At 39.2% G+C, this 21618-nt stretch overlaps 1 protein-coding gene across 3 annotated transcripts in view; it reads right to left on the bottom strand.

The window, feature by feature from the left end:
- Window positions 1-893: 893 nt before the first annotated feature.
- RBPJ (recombination signal binding protein for immunoglobulin kappa J region) overlaps window positions 894-21618 on the bottom strand; it is a 200608-nt gene continuing 179883 nt past the window's right edge. For all 3 annotated transcript variants that reach the window (XM_084799712.1, XM_084799711.1, XM_084799713.1), the window contains exons 3-11: window positions 19773-19868; window positions 11697-11862; window positions 8292-8466; window positions 4826-4963; window positions 4568-4680; window positions 2882-3022; window positions 2038-2193; window positions 1594-1697; window positions 894-1472 (exon numbers count right to left, since the gene is read on the bottom strand). In XM_084799712.1, the coding sequence (XP_084655838.1) occupies window positions 1157-1472; window positions 1594-1697; window positions 2038-2193; window positions 2882-3022; window positions 4568-4680; window positions 4826-4963; window positions 8292-8466; window positions 11697-11862; window positions 19773-19861 (1398 nt within the window). In that variant the 5' untranslated portion in view covers window positions 19862-19868 and the 3' untranslated portion in view covers window positions 894-1156. The remainder of the gene's footprint in view (window positions 1473-1593; window positions 1698-2037; window positions 2194-2881; window positions 3023-4567; window positions 4681-4825; window positions 4964-8291; window positions 8467-11696; window positions 11863-19772; window positions 19869-21618) is intronic.

Raw genomic sequence — 21618 nt, forward strand, 5'->3', positions numbered from 1 at the left:
GACTTTCCTCATTTCACCCTAAGGGTACCATCCTGGTAGCAAATAATTCTCATGATATTTTTTATCATTTGCTAACAAGGTGGGAAACACCCTGTTGAATGTAATCACTGGGAACATTCCAAGTTAAAGATAAAATGTTTAACTTACACATAATACAAGTTATGTACAAGATTTGGGGAAAAAGGGAAACCTGAACAAACCCTGGAACACGACAGACTGATGAGCAGGCAGAGGCACACCCTTCGAACGGTGATGCCCACGGTGCCATCGACCTCAGAAACGACTAAATGGCCACATCGAACTCCACATACATGTTAGAATCTCTTAGATTACCACTATAAATACATTTTTTTTTAAAAAAAGGAAAATACAGAAATAACTACCAACAATATCTGAGAATAGACTAAGTTAACATACATTGCATGTATTGCAGGCAAGGCAGAGGCATCTTTAAAGCTTTTTTGCAGACTTCATATAATCTTAAAAAAAAATATGCAGGCCTTTACAAAATTTGACTTGCTGAAATCAAAATAATTCCAACGTATGAAAAAGTCATAAGACTTCAGCTTAAAAAAGTTCCAGCCTTAGATCAAAAGAACCTGGAAGTGTTCGGTACTCGGATTGAACAAGCATGGTCAGGCTCGAACCTGAACGTACTTCAGAGCCAACGCTCGAAGGGTGGGAGCGCAACCTATTTGGTAACAAGGTGTACTACACTGTGATATAAAAAAGGCATGGTGAAGTGTACCTTTCACTAAAGCTGATGCAAGTCCCTTGGTCCATAACAACTATGTTAGATGTGTGTCTTCTAGCCTAACCTGTACTCCAGCCACATTTCCATTTCTTGACCATTTAATCAAAACCAAACAAAAACCAAACAAAAAAGGGGTGTGTGAGAGAGAGACAGCTGAAAACCTTCATTTCCAACAGTTTGTACATTTTGATGTTTTTCATTTTATGTGGCTTCTGCATTTCACATCAGTACTTGCAGGTAACGGGCTTTTGAAATAGATCACCTGGTATGAAAAGTTTTCCCAAGAAACCACAAAAAATTGTTCATTTTATGCTTGCCTTTCTTTTCTTTCTTTCCTTCCTTTCTTTCTTTCAACTTTTTGCCGCATTCAAGTCAGTTTAAGTCCCATCAAAAAGACGGTAGTTAGGACACCACAGTTGCTGTGGACGATGTGACACTGGTAGAATTTGTGCTGGCGTTTGTGTAACTTCCCTCGCTGTTTGTGTTTGATTCGTTGGTGGGCACTTGGCTTGAGTTGGCTCTGAGAATTGCTCCTGCTGCGCTGCAGTGTGGCCTCGGCCCTGGTTCTGGTGTGTAGGTAAAGGTAAGGCTGGTGGAATAAATGATTCCATCATTACGGACCAAAGTTACTGGAACCTGGACTGGCTGCCGGACCCATCTCCAACCTTCTCGGAATGCAGAAATGTCTGGGACCACACAGAGCATACTCTCTCCACATCTGAGGAGGAAACACACATACCACTTAGAAGCATTTTCAAGGCAAACCAAGTTCTGCATGGATAGTCATGCGCCTGCACCCTCCAAAGCCCTGGGAGATAGATACAACAGGCTATCGGTACCTGTACATTGTTTCGGCTTCCACATCCCCAAACCACACTCGTAAATTTGGAGTAAAGTTCTGTCCTGTAAGTTCAAGCATTGCTACATCCCCGCCGCCATTCAACTGCAATTTAGAGAAACCACAGTAAGAAGCTTTCACCCTCTACTACAGAACACAGCTTGGGTTACACTTGCTTTCATTTTCATAAAGGTTAACATGTTTAGATTTTTAAAACATATCTGTTAAATGACATGACTGCAAAACTGCCATTTGAAAATAACATTTCTTCCATGTAAACATGCTGTTTTATTATTTTCCATCAATAGTATATGTAGTAAGACACCAAACTGTAACATTGACAAAATAAAAAATAAATGAGTATCACAGCCAAGTAGATTTGTAGCAGGTTAGAGCTAAGAACACCAGTAAAGGCTAAAGTTACCTTGTGACTAAACAGTCTCACCTGAAGACTTTCTACAACAGGCACGGGAGTGACTGGGGCCAGGACAGGGCCCATCCCCTCATAGAACGTATACTCTGCCTTATCTGTGCTAATGATTGTCCAGGAGGCGCCATCATTTATCATTTCTTTATTTGGTTCTTTCGGACATGGAGTGGCCTGAAGAAAAACAAATGTCCATACGTTTAGTTTTATAAACATCACAGTATAATAGAATTTACCAGACTTGAATTAACAAGGAAAGAACTTACGAGGAAAAGAAAAACAAAACAAAAAACAACAACAACAACAACAACAACAAAACCACGCCTGGGAACATCCTAGCACACTTCACATGTCAAGTGAACCCTCACACAGAGATCCCTCAGGGTGCAGCGCTATTAGGAGCTTTGGCACCTCCAGCAGGAGGAAACAGAGGCTGAACCCGCAGCCCTAAACCCTGACCTAGGTCCCAGTCCACCCATCTGGATCTACAAAACAAGTTCCAGGACAGCCAGGGCCACTTAGACAAACTCTGTCTTGGAAAAAAGATAAACCAATAAAAATAAAAATCAAACAAAACACGACCACCACCAATAACAACAGAGTAATCCTGGAGTGTGTTGAGAACCAACGAATCTAAGGTAGACAAATGAACCAGCTTCTTGTATAGGGGTATAATTAGCAGCTAACGAGAAGCATGTCTCTATAGACTGTCGAGCCAGCACTTTTCCAGCACATTTGATTTAGTCACTACTAATCTGCAATGCTGCTGACTGGCTGCTGGGCCATGTAGGAATTCCCCACTGAGTAGGAACCCAAGTCCTATTTGTATAGCTTGGATTTCACCAGTCATTTTATAACATACCTGAAATTGGATTATTCTTTCTTGAGAAAGGCACAAGTACATTCTTTCTGTATCCTTAAGGTAAAATGCACATTTGTGGAGTTGTGATACAGGGTCATCTGCATCCAGTAACGCTGTCTGCTTATCAACTTTCCTAATTATCTGTATTTCAACAATTTAAAAAAATAAGTCATTCACATGCAGTCTTTATTTTGTACACTGTCACAGTCTACAATATATACTACACAACAATGTATTAGCCATTTGTCCTCAACAATAAGGCTAGGAACAAAAAATCTTTATAAACATAGTATATATATCAAGGATATTTTAAAAATGAGGGAGGCAGTCATTTGTTGTGTAGACTAGTGTTTTTTAAATGTTAATGCACAAATCTGGAATTGTTGACTACAAATGCCTTACCCACCAGGATTTGTTTGGGCTCTGATATTCTGCATTTCCAATAAATTGCATGGTGCTGTTACTGTCCACAATCACATACAATAATATACAAATTCAATATCATGGGGATACATCCACAGTAGGCTACTGTTGAGTGCGTTAGTCAGAGCAGACATATATAGCAGCATCAAATTAAGTATTTCAAAACCAACATGCTCATCAGAAAGTGGGATCAGGGAAGTGGTCAAGTCTTTTAAAAATGTTAATAGCTGAGAGATGAGCATAGGAACCCAGAACTGGCTGCCTGTCCTGCTCTATTAAACTCTACAACTGTTATAATCTAGACCAGTGGTTCTCAACCTTCCTAATGCCGCAACCCTTTACTACAGTTCTTCCGATTGTGGTGACCCTCAACCATAAAAATATTTTCATTGCTACTTCATAACTGTAATTTTGCTAATTATGAATCATAATGTAAAGATCTAACATGCAGAGTATCTGATAGTAACTGCCCTCCTGCAAAGGGGTAGCAGCCCACAGGTTGGAAACTGCAGCTCCATAACCTTCTGCCCAAAGTTTCCAAAGTACTTCACAACCTCTGCAGCATCGGACATGGACACTCTTCCTGAAGCCATGTCTCGTCTAACAGGCCTTTACAGTGTCCTTACATATGTCACACGAAGCCAACATTTCTACTTGTGATATTTAGTATGCATCTAAAGCTTTTTTTTTCAACTCAAGGAAAAAATTATGTCTTATAGTTTCACAACCTAATGAACAAAAAGGCCCCAAATCCTGTGCATTGTTCCTAAAGTAAGAAATATTGGGCCGGGCATAGTGGCACACGCCTTTAATCCCAACACTCAGGAGGCAGAGGCAGGCGGATCACTGTGAGTTCGAGGCCAGCCTGGTCAAGTGAGCCAAAGCTACACAGAGAAACCCTGTCTTGAAAAACCAAAAGAAATATCAACTCTACCTAATTTTGAAAAAATGTTTTATATAAGTAACAAAATAAAAATTATGTTTGTATTTCTAGGCTTTTGAAAGCTTGGTCCTATGCTCAGATATAGCAGGGACCACACACACAAGAATACAGTGTGTGTGCATCATCAAAGGGGAAAAAAAGACAAACGCAACCAAAAAGGAGACTGACATCAGCAATATACTTGTAACATAGACTAATTCTTTAGAAAATAAAAGGGACATTATGTTTTCACATTAAAAAGCATAAAAACTGAGCTACATTTCTCTATCTTTCCTTGTTCGTTTTTACCTAATAGTCATTAAAGCCAAGTCAAGTCTTACCAATCTTGGGAGTGCCATGCCAGTAACTGAGCACACGAGCTTGACAGTCTGCCCGTAATGGATGTAACCATCTCTGACCGTGAACTCCTCTCCTTCTGACTCATCATCATCCACTACAGTGGGCAAAAAAACCAAATGGTTATCTTTTAAAATTTAGTGTGTGTTTAAGAAAATAACTTAATACATTCATGTTTTATTACCCCAAAAAGGAGAATATATTATTTTATACTAAAAATTAATACACATTTTTATACTCACAGAGATGAATATAAAATGCTCCCCACTGTTGTGAACTGGCATGAAAATTTCCTCCTTCTACATGCAGGTATCTGGTACTAACTGTCTGGGATCGAAGTCGATTAAACAAAGCCACCTTTGTTCCTGAGGCAATACACACTGCAAAGACAAGAAGATTCCCATTTATATGACTTGGGCACGGGTTCACAAAAGAAGGGACTTTGGCTCAGCAAAACAAATATTTTAATTGTTATTTTTTGTTTTTGGTTTTTCAAGACAGGGTTTCTCTGTGTAATAGCCCTGGCTGTCCTAGACTCACTTTGTAGACCACGCTGGCCTTGAATTCATAATATGATCCTACTATAATATGCCTGCTCTGCTTAGCACACTCAACAGTAGCCTACTGTAGATGTTTCCTCATGGTATTGAATTTGTGTATTACTGAAAAGACTAAAGGCATGTGCCACCGCACCCAATTTAGGAACATTTTTACAATAATGCAAATAATGAACAGACTCTGGTGGCAAACATTTTAGTCTTCCAAGATAGGGTATAGGGGAGAAAAAGACCAAAGTATCTTTTCACAATATTATCAAGATGACATAAAAAGGGTTTTGTTTTATTTTAACTAGTTTCATTTCCTTTTAATTAATTTGAGTCATTTAGGCTTTACAAAAGTCACAACTTTAAAAAATACAAAGAACTTTCTTGTACCCTTCCTCCCACCTTCCCAACTGTCAACATCTCAATTTGGAGAGAGAGCTACACAATGCCATTTAGAGTAGTAATGATTATTAGATGGAAAACTATTTTAAAAACAACAAATATCTAATGGTAGACACTTGATTAAATTAATTACAATAATATCGAGCCATTTAAATTATGTATACAGCTGGCTGTGGTGGCACACGCCTTTAATCCCAGCACTCCAGAGGCAGAGGCAGGTGGATCTCTGTGCGGCCAGCTGGTCTTTCTATCAGTCTTCATCTCAGGGCCCAATCACCACCTTCTGAGTCTGGTTGTAGCAAACCAGTGATACCCTTCCCTTGACCACTGCTGTCAATAGCAGGACACCCAGTAAGTCGCTCTAGCAAAAACTCCCCTGTCCTTAGTTATTTTTCTCTTAATAACTGCTACATCTAGTGAACCCTTCATTTTCCTCCTTGGCTGAAAACTGGAACTTGCCTTTGTTATACTGAAATGAACATGATTTTGTAATACTCTTATGAAACAGTATTAAAGGAAGTCTGTCTTTCGACTTTTCACTAGTGTTCAGTGAACTTATACTAACTTACAGAACACATAATGAACTTAGCAAATCTGAATGTAGAAATTCCTAATGTCTGAGGTTAGCTACATGGGAACACAGATTACAGAACACCCACACAGATGCCAATGCTGCCTGTACATTGTAACATCCAGTGAATTTTAATTTTGGCTCACCTGGTTAAAATTCAATTATTTTAGATCATTCAAATTTTGAACACTGACAGGATAGTAGATGACATTAGAAGCATTTCTGCTTATGTAGTTATTTTTCTTATGATCATGATATTATATATAAAGATAAGAAATTCCAATTTTTATTATAGCCACACAGTAGTATTTATATATGGTGCAAATGTCTGGTCATATCAAACTAAAAGTGAGTACAAAAGAAAGCAGACAGAGGTGGAAGATTGCTTATGATGAACTAGGACTAGCCTGAAATTAAGGCTAATATTGAAGTTAGGGTTTCCATTTAATATGTAATTCTGTTTCCGCGCCCCCCCCCAATAATAGTGAATAAATGATAAGAATAAAGACTGAGTGGAATAAAATATATATGCCATAAAATCCTATGTTTATATGTTTGATTTTAATCAAAATGCTGAGAAACGTTTTTTTCTAATATCACTGGTCACTATCAAATACTATTATTCTGCAAATTAGTAACCGATCAACTGTTTATCAAACCTATCTGTTGGCTACACTTAAATCAAGTATGTTGAAGTTCTTCATTGAAAGACCCTTTGTCTAAGTGTATTAAAGTTGTAAATAAAGAACTGGAGCTGGGTGTGGTGGTGCACACCTTTAATCCCAGCACTCAAGAGGCAGAGGCAGGCGGATTGCTGTGAATTCCAGGCCAGCCTGGTCTACAAAGTGAGTCTAGGACAGCCAAGGCTACATAGAGAAACCCTGTCTTGAAGAAAAAAAAAAAAAAAAAAAGGAAAGTCAGTACATTGTGTATGTTAATGAAGTAGTAACAGTTACTAAGTACTGGTTTACAGGTTGCTGAGGCACCTTAGTAGTACATTAAACAAACCAGTGAACTTACTACAGTCAGTACTTACTTTCTACATGACAGAAAGGAAGGATAAGCAGACACTCTATGAGTTCTAAGCCATGAGAATGACCAGCTAACTGTAAAAGCATTTAGTTACCAGGCCATAGAAAAACTGAGGCAGAGGAACATGGGACCAGTCAAATTCAGAATATAGAAATTCCAAAGGATTTTAAATGACCTAGTTTCTTCAACAAGTAACTTATACCAAAGGGGGTGTGAGAGAAGAATAGACAAACTATTGCAGGTTAAAACTTATAGGCCTAAAAAACAAAAAACAAAAAACCTTATAAGCCTTACTAAATTCTATGTTTGAACAAGTCAACTGTAAGTGGAACAAAACATAACAACAATTACAGAAAAAGACACTGCTGAGACACTATGATTAATCTATTCACGGAATAAGTATAAAATGACATTAAAGGGCTCTCAGTTTTGTGAGATGATGCTTAAAAAAAAAAAACAAAAGCCATACATTAAGAGTCACCACTATAGAAATTAGCTAAAAGGAGATTTACATCAACACAGTGTAGCGGTTAGAAAGGGAAGAGGAGATGCTGGTGACTAAGACCCCGGAACAAAATTGGTGAAACTGCTGAGGACGAGGAGATTGCTGTATCATGCTGCTTTCTTCCTTTTACATAAGTTTCAAAGTTTGCACAATAAAAAGTGTATGAGGAAGAAAGCCAGGCAACCAAGTTCAACTGTGCTGAGATGCAGGCTCACACACAGTATACAATCTGCCAATGAGACAGCAGTTCTTGCCGCGGAGATCTTTAGACATTTGAGTTAGGGTCTGAGCTGGTTTTCCAGAGCACACTACAATGTTTTTTTAAGTAGGTACTTGTGTCATTCTGAAAGGACTGAGTCTTTTGGACTAACTGGACACCGTAGACCATCTAGCATCATCACTGGTCCCAAAGCATTATCTTCCCACCAAGTCACTGTGACAAAAGGAGAGAAAAATCCTCCAAATTTCCCCAACTACCCCCAGGAAACAGTAGAAACCACTCTAACGCAATTCTACTGAAGTAGCTCCGATACTCCAAACAGTACTTGAGAACCAATCATTTCATTAGGGTAGCACTGCCCATTCATACTTAAAAGTGTATTTTCACTGATGTAATGTGAGAAGTGGTAACAAATAGACTCGAGCATACATACAGTCAGCATTTTTCAGTGACTGCTTCTTTTTGGAAGGTTTGGAGATGACTTTTATCCGTTTGCTGAGGAACACACCAATGTCATCACTGTTGCCGTAGAACATCTTTACAGACAACATGAAGTGTTTTCTTTTGTCTGAATCAGATATGTACAGTGTTTTGGCTGTGCAGTAGTTCTGTGGAAGAAAAGCGAAGTGTTAATAGCACACCCTTGATGTACACCTCAGAATGGTGCAGCCACATCTGATTGGGCATGAATGATATCTCTCCGATAGATCACCGAATAAATTGTTGACGCTGCTCTCTAGAGAGACATCTTTAAGAAGTGTTTGAAACAATGGGAGATGAATGTCAGGCTCATGAGAGGCCAGCCTCTTCCTAAGACAGAGGTCAGGAGGGACAGATCACCCTCAGCGTAGGTGCCAAGAAGGGAAACCTTAATCCAGAGCGCTGAACTTGAGTCGAGTGTCTCCTAGACCCTTCTGGAGCTAGAGCTGCACTTGGACCTCAATGTTCAGCCATTAATGCTGTCCTTAGGGTGGCTAGAAAACTATTACATCCACTATTCCTGTTCCTCAGCTTGAATTGTTCCAGAAAATTCAAGTCCACCTAGTATAGGAAGCAGAGGAAAAAGCACAGTGAGAAGCACTGTCTAAGTCAACTCGGAAGAGCTGCACAAAAAATAATCCAATAATCCAGAAGCCAAGTTCTGATAGCTGTGGACAAAGCAGTGCTTGAGGACTTGGTCTTCCCAAGTGTAAGTGTGGGCGGGGATCCCCAGGGAAGGATGAGGCTGGGCAAAGAGCAAGAACACACAGCACAGGCGGAGAGTCTTCCAGGTGTCTACAAGTCGCTGACCAGCGAAGGCATTAATTTGAATTCCTCGAGTGTTAGTTATATACAAACATTGCTATAACAACTTACTTTAAAAACCAAACCCTATGATCCATACATATCTACTCACTTTGTTCTATATAGTTTTACATGCTTCACAGAATCACCACTCACTGTTAAAGCAATTGTTTGATTTTTGTACTTAAAAACAACTGATAACTACCTGCAGTTTTTGGTTGCAGTTTTCAAACAGCTCACCCAATGTTTCTCTTTATGACTGAATGCTGTGGTAACCACAAAACTAAGGAAAACAGTGCTAGACTGAACGGGAGCATAGAAACATCTTAGGTATCTTTAAGAATATACTAAAGAACTATTTTTAAAATAGATAAACTTTGTTTAATGGGTTTATTTATTCCATTATCAAAAGAATCAAGTTTAAAGGGATAAAACACTCACTTGTTGAAAAGTTTAAAATACCACCACTTCACCTGTATATAATGGCTCTAAAACTCTCCCTATTCCCTTAAACACTGTGAAGTGAGGGGCCTGGCCAAAACACTGACCTCTTTTATGAAACAGAATTAATGATATCCAAAATTTATTTCAACTACTTCTGCTCTGTGCTCCTTTTAAAATGTAGAACAAGTACCACTCATTAGAAAACAGCTAATGAATTCTAGGCTTTTATTCTTAAAAATTTTTGCCAATACAGACTGTTAGTAGCAGATAAAAATACTGCAATAGTTTATCTCTTTAACAAAGTTGCATAAGAAAACTTAAATGTGGTCTTGAATATTCTAAATTTTGAAAGACCTTGTTGTGAAGAAGGCAAAATAAGAAACAACAATAAACACAAAATACAAGAAATAGCCCTTTGCAGTAGAGGTTTTCTTGTGTGCTCAGATATGACATCGTTGAGTTCTTACATAGGCCCACCGTAGTTTTCAATTACTAGCTAAAGGTCAAATCTGGAACTGTTCTGCTTTGGAACACAGGATAAAGTCAATGGACTAGAGCAGATAGTCATAGACAAAATGAGAGGTGCATCTCAATAAGGGGACTACATCTCAATTAGTGAGAAAGCCTAAGATCAGAGCACTTAATTCTGAGAGCTAACATTATTAAGTATAATCTGCATCAAGAATGAGAAAATACTGGCCAGCATAAATAAAACAGATGAACAAGGGCTGGTGCGATCACCCCCTCAGATCATCCCCTCCACTGTGAAAGGAGAGACCAGTCCTTTACGTCCTCACGTGCACATGTGCGCCTGCATCCTACCCGTGTCCAGGACTTGCACAACAAGATCTAACACAGAGCGCCAGGCATGGTGGTGCACGCCTTTAATCCTAACACGAGGGAGGCAGAGACAGTAGGATCTCTGTAAATTCAAGGCCAATTTGAAATCTGATCTACAAAGGAAGTCCAGGACAGCCAAGCTACACAGAGAAACTCTGTCTCAGAAAAAAAACAAAACAAACAAACAAACAAAAAAACCAACCAAACAAACAAACAAAAAAACTCACCAAACTTTAAAATGGTTTTACTGCTCTATTTTCTTTTACAACAAACATTTCGCTATTGTAATAAAATTATACCAAACCTAATTTAAAATCCATAGTCAACATACCTTATTGGCTAAAAGTATAAGGGCATCGAGATTTGCAGGTTCGTGTTAAGGCTTCTGAGTACTCTCTGAACATGACTAACGTGACTAGAATGCCCATCACAGCTCACCACCCTCACCACTGTTGGCCATCTAGCTTACCCTAATGTAAAATCAAGACATAAACACCAAGATAGCCAATAGTTACTAAATACAGAAATACCTTCTATATGATACTTTAGATGCTAGGCAGTCACTGAGATCAGAACCATTTTCTAAACTTTAATACTAAGGGAAAATATTAAATTAGTAAGTATAATAACTGATCAAACTATCTTCCTGAACTAAAGTAGTATACTGACTGTTACTGCTTTCTAAATTCACAGAACTGTCAGCAAAGCTAGAAGACAAACCGTTCTGAGTAGCTGTGTCCTGCACTTGTGTTGGTTAACCAATGGCCACTATACCAGATCCATGTCAGCAGCTGCTTCTCAGCAGCAGATGAAGATTAAGAGGACATAGTAAACCAAAGTTGAGAATCACAATACTGCCAGGCAGAAAAATCTGTCTCCTAAACTCCTGGCCTCCAGTAGAAATCTAACTTACAGCTAAGGCTGCCAGGAAACTGGAGACACCTCCCAGTGCTGCCTTTAAATGCCAACACACAAGCTCTATGAGTCATCAGACCATGACTGACTGTCCCTGAGGATATACACATTAAACAATTGTTGTTAAAAAGCCCTTTTAAGCTGGGTGTGGTGGTGCACTCCTTTAAGCCCAGCACTCTGGAGGTAGAGGCAGGTGGATCACTGTAAGTTCGAGGCCAGCTTTGAATACAAAGCGAGTCCAGGACAGCCAAAACAAAACAAAAACAAAACAAAATAAACAAACAAACAAAAAACAAAACAACCCTAAAATAAATACTGCAAAAAAATGAACGCAGAATGTATATTTGGAATTTACCTTCCCTTCCAAATTTAGCTGTTGCATCTCTTGGTCACTATTTCCTATTCCAATAAATGCACAGGGTTGAGACTCTTGTTCAGAACAACCATCTCGTTCCATTTGTTCTTTTTTTTTCTTCCAACCACTGCCCATAAGATACACACAAGGAGGAGGACAAAAAAATCTGGAAAAAAAATGGCAGGCAAAAAAATTAAATTCAAGATCATTTTATTTTATTTTTTAATATTTACATTCAAAATCATACTTCAATGTACTAAGTTAGTTCCTAACAAGCATTTCGGTCATTTACAAAGCAAATCATCTTGTCAAAAGGATTGAAATGAAGACTTTCTTATCTGTTCTAACAAAATCTGGGAGTTACATCATCAGTTAAGATTAGTCCTGCTTTGAGCAGAACTTGGAATTCTCACACTTCAAGACTCTGGACTACTCTACTAGAATTTGGCCAACACAATAGATCACCACATAGTCTGTGATTACTAAGTTCAAGCCAAGACAACAGCATCATTGATTTTAATTATATTCTTGGTATATTAGAGTTAACCTTATTTGGCAATTCACTTGGAAAATAGCATTAAAGTATCATTTCAAGTAAGGCAGAGAGAGAGAGAAAGAGAGAGAGAGAGAGAGAGAGAGAGAGAGAGAGAGAGAGAGAGAGAGAGAGAGAGAGAGAGAGAGAGAACTAGTTACTTACAAAAATGTCTGTGTTTTATGTACCTTACCTTGAACACCTAGCATGCATGACTGAGAAACATCTTGGACCAAAAGAACACAATCTTCTTTTAGCTCATGACTGCTAACAGATTTGTTCTTCTGTGTGCCAAAAAATAACTTCACAAGTTCTCTCCACATGTAATGATTTTGTCATAACCTAATACTCAAACTATGAATTCATCCCTTCTGTAGTACATAATGTACCTGCCGGATGATATGTAATATATCTTTGTCCAATGATACCCACTGACATGTACACACCTTAAAATGTCTGTCTTGTCACTTTAGGGGGCCTTAAAACTCAAATGACTATAGTAGCCAGGCAAATAGTATAAATGAATGAACCAGGGGATAGAGACATGGCTCAGTGGCTAAGAGCATGGTCTGCTCTTCCAAAGGACCTGGGTTCAATTCCCAGCACCCACATGGCAGCTCACTCCTGTCCTAAACTCCAGTTTCAAGGGATCTGATACCTTCACACTAATGCACATAAAATAAAAATGAATTATTTTTTACCGAAAAGAGACTTGATACCCTATGAGTATATACAGGGGGAGGTAATCCCCCTCAGGAACAGTCATAGGGGAGGGGAATAAGGGAAAAATGGGAGGGAGGGAAGAATGGGAGGATACAAGGGATGGGATAACCATTGAGATGTAACAAGAATAAATTAATTTTAAAAAGTGAATTATTTTAAAAAATGAAGAACCAGGTATATAATTAACACACAATATCTTTTACCAAAAAAAACTAATTCCCTTCCTTTTTTTCTTAAAGCAAAAGACCCTAATGGTAATTCCTACTCTTTCTTTTCTTTTTCTTTTCCTTTTTTTGGAGACAGGGTCTCTTTGTGTTAGCCTTGGCTGTCCTGGACTCGCTTTGTAGACGAGGCTGGCCTCAAACCCAAAGCAATCTGCCTGCCTCCGTCTTCTGAGTGCTACGATTAAAGCCATGAGCTACCAGGGCCCGGCTAATCCTACTTTTTTGTATAGGTATGACTATAGAGAGATGTTTCTTGATTCTGCAAATCCCACTATGAGCGAAAACAGCCTTACCATAATAATAATAACCACCTGTGGCAAGCTCCCATTATAAGAAACCAACAAGGAGCAGCCTAGCATGTGGATATGCATCTACTCACACCATTGAACAGTGAGAACATAGGCCTTCTACTGCCCGGTGACATCTTCTAGTCAATTGATTGATACTGAGAATCAAATTTTACCTGAAACTCAGACTATAAAATTAAATTTGGTTGCTAAGCATAGTGATGCATGCCTTTAATCCTAGCACTCGGGAGGCAGAGGCAGACAGATCTCTGTGAATTTGTCTGGTCTACATAGTAAGTTCCAGGAAAGCCAGAGCTATATAGTGTGATCCTATCTCAATAAATAAAAACAAATAAGTAAATAAAATATGTACCCATGCACAGCCTCAGGTCTGTAGGGAAATGAGCAGTTTGCTTCCTCTTCAGCAAATCACAGTAGCACCTACTGAACAGCCTCTTAATGTACTGGCACCTTCTTTTCTCAACCCCACTCAGATGACTTTCCAAGTTAACTGGCAACGTTGACTTCCAAGAAATGAGCTGAGATCATCAGCATTTATTAGTTCTCCAAATTACTTTTATCTTCCAGGTACCAGAAACATAACATAGTAATGAAAACAACAAGATCAAACAAAAATCCTATTCTCATGGAATTTATACTCTAATAGGATACAGAAAGAGGGAGAAAAAAGGAGAGGTGTGTTTTAAAATAGAGACTTTGAGCCAGGCATGGTGGCACATGCCTGTAATCCCAGCACTCGGGAGGCAGAGGCAGGTGGATCTCTAAGTTTGAGGCCAGCCTGAACTACAAAGTGAGTCCAGGACAGTCAAAGGCTACACAAAGAAATCCTGTCTCAAAAAACAAAAAAACAAAACAAAACAAAAATAAATAATTAAATAAATAATTAACTAAAAACCCAAACAAAAACTTCTATAAGGAGGTTGCAGCATTTAAAGAAAAGGAAGACCAAGAAGAGAAGCAGTGGCTGTTTAGAAGGAGGGAATCAACTATGGAGAGAAAACCAGAGGCCAAAGGTCAACTAGACCAAGTATGTCCTGGAGAGGAAGCAGTGTAGAATAGAGTGGGAAGCCTCCGTTTTGTGTCTGTAATACCCAATTAGGCAATACATAACAAGAGGCGCTTTCATGCTTCCATACTCACACTTGAGGCGAAGGATATCAAGGTCACGGCCTAGGTCAACATCACTCCAATGATGTGGACACTGTAGGAATGCCTAGTGGGACTGGTTGTTTACATATATCCAGGGATCTTTCCAGCTTTTAACAGCAGTAGCCACCAAGCGCACATCTCAAAAACCTAGGCTAATGCAATTTCAGGAACTTTATCCCATGTTAGTATTTTATTGGAACCTGAGCTCATTGGTAAATTGGCATTATGCAATTTGAACGAGTTATCACAAAATGTACTTTAATTTCACATCTGAAAACTATATGTACACTGAAATGATAAATGGAGTGAGCATTTTTATTCAGATTCTTTTGTAAGGTGCAAATGAAATCCTATCTTTAATGTCCCCAAATTGTCACTCCTAAAAGTAATTTAACCAAAATTTTATCTCCACATAGTTTAGTAGTAATATAATAACATATATAGATTAAAAAGGGAAAGTGGAGTAAAAGCCCATATAATTAACCAAACATGACTAAGATGGTGTTTAAAACTGACTTTTAACTGCTATGGAGTCCTGTCAAACAATACTGCCTTTTCTTTTTCTTTCTCCTCTTTTTCATCATCTCAACTGACAAACAATGCTGTTCTCTCCCACTTGGTGGCGATATGTACACATTTAATACTTTACCCATTTTAAAATTCAGTCATTATTTTAGTGACTGATTTAACAACTCTCTCCCCTCAAATCCTGTGAACACACCTGGAAAAAGCCTATAGATTCAAAAAAGGCTTTTATTTAGCTTGGTATGACAATTAAGTTGGGTGAGACAAATTCCAAGCCTGTTCCCACTGAAGGAGCATCTGGGAGCTCCTCGCCATCAGTTCTGTCTAAGAAGTTAGTAACTGTCAAAGAGCACCTCTTGCATAACTGCTTGCTCACCAAAGATAATGCTGGACATTAATATAATAATATCAAAGGGCATATTAACACAAAGCCTTTGGAGAAAACAAGCTTTCTAGAAAAGTTTCATGTTTTAGAAAAGTATACCGACCTTTAATGAAAAAGTCAAATGGACAACTGCCATTTGAGGCATGCATGCTAATACCAAGAATAATTGAAGCTTTTAAAATAAGATTTCCAGGCCAGATAGTTTTAGCATTATTCACTGAAATTATTTTTTATGACAGAGACAGCCAAAGTATCTGTGGTCATGTCCCCAAGTTACCTCATGACTTAGCAACTCTCCCCCCCCCTCTTTAAAAAAAAAAAATTTATTTATTTATTTATTTATTTATTTATTTATTATTAACGTGCCCAGTGCTGACTTAGCAACTCTCCCCCCTCCTCTTTAAAAAAAAAAAAGATTTATTTATTTATTTATTTATTTATTTATTTATTTATTTATTATTAATGTGCCCAGTGCTCTGCCTGCATGTACACAGCAGGCCAGAAGAGGGCCTGAGATCACATTATAGATTGTTGTGAGCCACCGTGTGGTTACTGGAAATTGAACTCAGAACCTCTGGAAGAGCAGTCAGTTCCCTTACTTAACCTCTGAGCCACTGCTCAGCCCCGACTTAGCAACTCTTTACAAGAGCCTGAATCTGGATCAGCAAGGATCTCCTCATTCCAGAGCAGACAGCAGACCATCCCCTCTTTAAATCCTAAAGGAAGCCTAGGCAGAACTAGCAAGTCACAGGAGGGCATTAAACACACACACACACACACACACACACACACACACACACACACACACACACACACACACACGCCAAGACAGTTCTTACTCTGTGTAAAGTAGCACATTTACCTTCCTTGAAAACACTTAATACACATGATTCAAAAGATAGGAAGAGTACGGCCGGGCAGTGGTCACCCATGCCTTTAATCCCAGCCCTTGGGGGGCAGAGGCAGGTGGATTTCTTGAGTTCAAGGCCAGCTGGTGTACAAAGTGAGTTCCAGGACAGCCAAGGCTACACAGAGAAACAAACCCTGTTTTGAAAACCCAAAAGATAGTAATAACATCTTCATCTTCATTCTTTTTTGGAAATCAAAAGCAAAGATTCTTCAAGTATTTAAGTGAGGTTATGGACTGAATAAACCATACCTAACTAACAGAAGGTAAATTCAAGCTACTGCAATAAAGACAATCATTAAAATGTTTACAATACTTGGTAAGCCACTGCAGCCCTGTGGTCCTGTATTTCTTATAATGACCTACAAACCCTTATTACTTCACTAGGTCTCAGCCATCCATCATAAAGTAAGTGCCACATAATTCTTTATAGGTCCTTTTGCATTAGCAACCAGCAAATCATTTTATAAAGAGACTAAATGAAGAAACCACTCTAATTGGTATGACACTTTAGCCAAAAGCCAACACTGACCATGGCTGAAGCCAAGTGATTAACATGTCTGCCCCACGTTTCAGTGAAGTCTAGACTGGTCTCACCTCGTCATTGGGAAGGACGAGGATTTTACTTAAAGGGAAATTAGATTAATGTGAATTTCTAGTTTTTAAAACTATAGAAAGAAAAAAGAACCTGGAATTAGTTATAGGAATTCCAATGGGAGCCAAGGCATGGTTAGAGTCCCTTGCCTTCCTTTCCCTTAAAATGCTCCCTCCACCCTAGCACTGGCAGAGCACTTCTCTGGAGACCAGAGTTGCTAAGCTCTCTATTTCCCCTCAAAAAGCCCATCTAGCCTTGTACAACACTCTTTAGTGGTCAGAAGCATTCTTTTGGTGCTTAGAAAACAACTGACTAGTGTGAACTCAAGTTCCCAGAAAAAAAGTCACATCCACGTCACCAAGGCTGACTGACTGATTAGAATGCCACAATAGCTGAGCATGGTGGCACACGCCTTTAATCTCAGCACTCAGGGTAGCAGAGACAGGCGGATGGCTGTCTACAAAGCATCCAGGGCAGCCAAGGCTACACAGAGAAACCCTGCCTCAAAACACAAACAAGCCACAGTTGTGGGTAGTTAGACTGCTGCAGATGCAGGACCAAATTCCCTAGGGCTATCTTTACTCTCACTGCCCACCCGGGCCTGCCCTAGGAGCTAGCACGTACCGTTCTCCAGAAGTATCAGACCACCAGCTCTCCCAATCCTATAGCCACGTCCTCAGACACTAGGATAGCTGTAACGCTCCTAACCAAGAGGCTTCTTCACTTGTGACGTTTTGTTCTGTGACTTCACAAACCATGTTCACACTAGAGCACAGCATTTGAGGTGATCTAAAGCTCTGTTCCTGAGCTCTGACCATTCACCCTTGGCTCCAGAATTAAGATAAGAGCTGTTTTGTGTTAACATACTACAAATACATACACACACACACACACACACACACACACACTCTCTCTCTCTCTCTCTCTCTCTCTTTACCCATAAATGCTTAACAAAAAAACAAAACAAGACAACAACAAAAATGCTGTTTATGAAAGACAGTGCCTTAAAGTACCTGGAATCAAGTGAAAACAACAGAGAGGAGGTTCTAAGGCAGCAATGACCTGGCTTAGCAGGCCAGGCTCTGCTCACTGCATGCCCACCCTCTGATAACTGCAGCCCAGTGAGTATATGGGAGCTGAGGATGTAACCGTGTGACCGTGTACACTGTGTATACAAAACTCTGGGTTTGAATTCTTATACCTACTTTGAAACAAAACAAAAACCTGACCACCAAGAAGTTCATAATTGAGTCAAACATAACGAAACGTGAGTTTCATAAAAAAGACTACACAGAAACAACACTAACTCACTATCTTTATAGACAATTTCTGTTGTGCCCAGTTAGGTTTCAGTATGAAGACTTCTTTGTCTTTCTCTTCCTTAGATGGACCTTGCAGTGTGGCCCAGGAATTTGTGGGCTCAAGCAATCTTCTTGATTTGGCTTGATTTGGCCTCCCAGTCAGATGAGACCACAGGGGCACACTGCTACCAACTCAATGTATGGGGCAGACGAACAGGATTATCAAGTACAGGCAGTTAAGAGCTCTTACAGCTGGTCCAAAGCTCAACTTAAACTCACCTTAGAACAGCTTTATAGTTTTACCTAAGAATCTGTTTTTGTTTTTGTTTTCAAGACAGGGTTTCTCCATGTTACCTTGGTTGTCCTGGACTCACTTTGTAGACCAGGCTGACCTCAAACTCACAGCGATCCACCTGCCTCTGCCTCCCAAGTGCTGGGATTAAATGAGCACACCACCACGCCCATCTATTACTTAAGTATCTGTGCAAGTATGCGCCTGTTTGTCTACCTACCTATTGTGGCTCTGGGATGTGAACCCAGGGCCCTAAGCACACTGGCACACACTCTTATCACTGAGATATATATATTAAAAAAAAAGATTTAATTTTAGTTGTGTGTGTATGCCCCATGTGTATGGGTGACATGGAGGCCAGAACAGGATGCTACTTCCCTCGGAGCTGGAGTTACAGCCGGTGCAGGTATGAGCACTGGAACTTGGACTGAGAAGCCCGGAAGAACAAGTGGTCTTAGCCTCTGAGCCATCTCTTTCTTGAATCAGTCAAAGTTGCTCACACTGGCCTTACGATCATTCTGTAACCCAGAGAAGTTTTGAACTTGCCATCCTCCTGTCTCAGCCTCACCAATAGTGAGGATTACACAACTGTATCACAACTGCCTCTTCCTTTAAAATGGAGGGCTTGGAGGAAGGGAGGGGCAAACAGTTGCTTATGAAATTACACTTTACCCCAAAAAGAAAGATGTTTTACAAATGAGCTAATGTGCTACTAAGATGCTTGGAAAACAGCTCCAAAGAAAAACAGGCTTAATTTTATAAAGTTAGGATGTGGCCAGATGGTCTTCACTAAATTTTCTGACTTGAACATGCCACAATTCACTGTTTCTCCCCTTTAAGGAGTAAGTCCCAGTCGGGCAGTGGTGGCACATCCCTTTAATCCCAGCAGTGGGGAGGCAGAGGCAGGTGCATCTCTGTGAGTTCGAGGCCAGCCTGGTCTACAGAGAGAGTCAAGGAAATCCAAGGCTACACAGAGAAACCCTGTCTTGAAAAACAAAAAGAGGTAAGTCCCCTCCCTCTTCAGTTTTTACTATGCAAATAAACCCAGGAATAGAAACAAGTCTCAGACATAAATATAAACCATATGCAAATTGTACAATAAGCACCTACTTGCCCCAAATACCAACAATCTTACCGTTTTTCATTTCCATAAGACTTCTGTGCAACTTTTGCATGAAGAATGAGTACTGTTTGATCTCCTCGTTCTTTTAAATAATTTCGCATAGCTTCCCTGTAATCAAATATAAATATTACCATTGTAGGGATGGCATTTTGACAAAATCTTTCTTTCACTCTATCTGATAAGAGGAATGCTTATGAACATTTAAAAAAAAAAAAACCCAAAAAACAAACAAAAAAACCCTAAACATAAAAACAGAAACCAATAACATGAGCTACTTTTAAAAATGCTGTGCAAAGAACAATACATACCCACACTGGCTCTGCATTTTGGTTGTTAAAATAAGATTAATGTTTATACTGCTAATTTAATTCTGACTTTCTAGTTGATCTTGTTCCTCTACCCTTTTACGTCTTAAGCCATAAGAAACATCATCAAATCACTCTGTTGCCTGATCCCAAACGAACAGTTCAGTGTAAGGACTTAGAAAGTCCTGTCACTTATACACAAGCATACAATTGCCCAAAGGATGTTGCTAAATATAATAAATTCAATAGAGGCCAATTGAATTTGCTGAAAATTGCATTAAGCTTTCAAAAATTCAACATTCTATCAAGCAAAAACTGTTACATGCGTATTAAAGCAAATGTTTTATAAAACTATCAATGTGTATTTCTGCACCCAAGTGTGCCAAAAGTGCCACACAGGGAGTGGGGAACCTCTAAAAGTTAAAGTCGAATATCAATTCTTCAGATGTTTTATACACACGACAAAATCAAAGACAAGATAACTAAGAATATTTTAATAAGTTTAAATTATATTCTACTTACATTGTAAATAAAGACAAACACATCACACAAAACGGATATCCAAATGACAGTAATAAGCTGTCAACAGTCAAAGTTATTAAATGTAGAGAATTATAGATTTGTGTCACTAGTACACTGAACTGCCTGGACAAACCATGGAGCCTCACTCAGCTTTTTACTTTCTTATCTGAAAATTAGAGCCAACACAACTTCCTAGCTCAGGGGTGATTAAAGGAGTCACATGAGATAACCTAAATGACATTTAGTTTTACTGAAAAAAAAATCTTTTAGCGGCAAGGCACGGCAAGTGATACCACAGTGTGGGCAGAGAGAAGGGAAGAGGAGAACAGCATGCAGCAACATCTGACTGGCAAAGGTGTGCACAGACACTGCTGAAACTCGCATCTGTGGTGATCAGGGAGTCGGAGGTGAAGGACTGGAGTACGTTCACAAAGGGCACGGTACTGGACACACTGGCAATCGCAAGGGATCTGAGACATTGCTGTGGGAAGTGACTGTTCAGAGATGGGGGTGGGGTGTTAAAATATTAAAGAGGGGGAGAGAGGGGAGGGGCGAGAGAGGGACAGGGATATGACTTGGTGGTTAAAACCTTTACAAGAGGACTAGATTCCCAGAACTCATCTAAGTACCAGGTGAGTGTCATGACCCACCTGTAATTCCAGCCTTGAAGGCGGAGCTTGGAAATTTCTGGAGCAAGACCAGCTAGACTGGTATGTTCTAGGTTTGATTAAAAGACCCTGGCTCAAAAGAACAAAGTGGAAGAGAGACTGAGGAAGACTTTATAATATACAAGAAAAAAGGACAAAAGCATTAATAAACAAAACTGGATAAAAACAAAAAGACAATGGAACTTGAAAAGCACCAACATATTTGAAAACTCTTAACTGGGAGCATATTTTCCAAATTAAATTCTAACACTTAGGTCTCCATTATGTCACTTAGTGATTATTTGCTTATATGTTTACATATGTGTTTATATGTGCCTATATGGTTACCAGGTCTTGTGTTTACTTTTCTTTACTCTTTTCTTA

This window comes from Acomys minous (genome assembly GCF_964271855.1).
Source record: "Acomys minous genome assembly, chromosome: 10".
Taxonomy (NCBI): Eukaryota; Metazoa; Chordata; class Mammalia; order Rodentia; family Muridae; genus Acomys; species Acomys minous.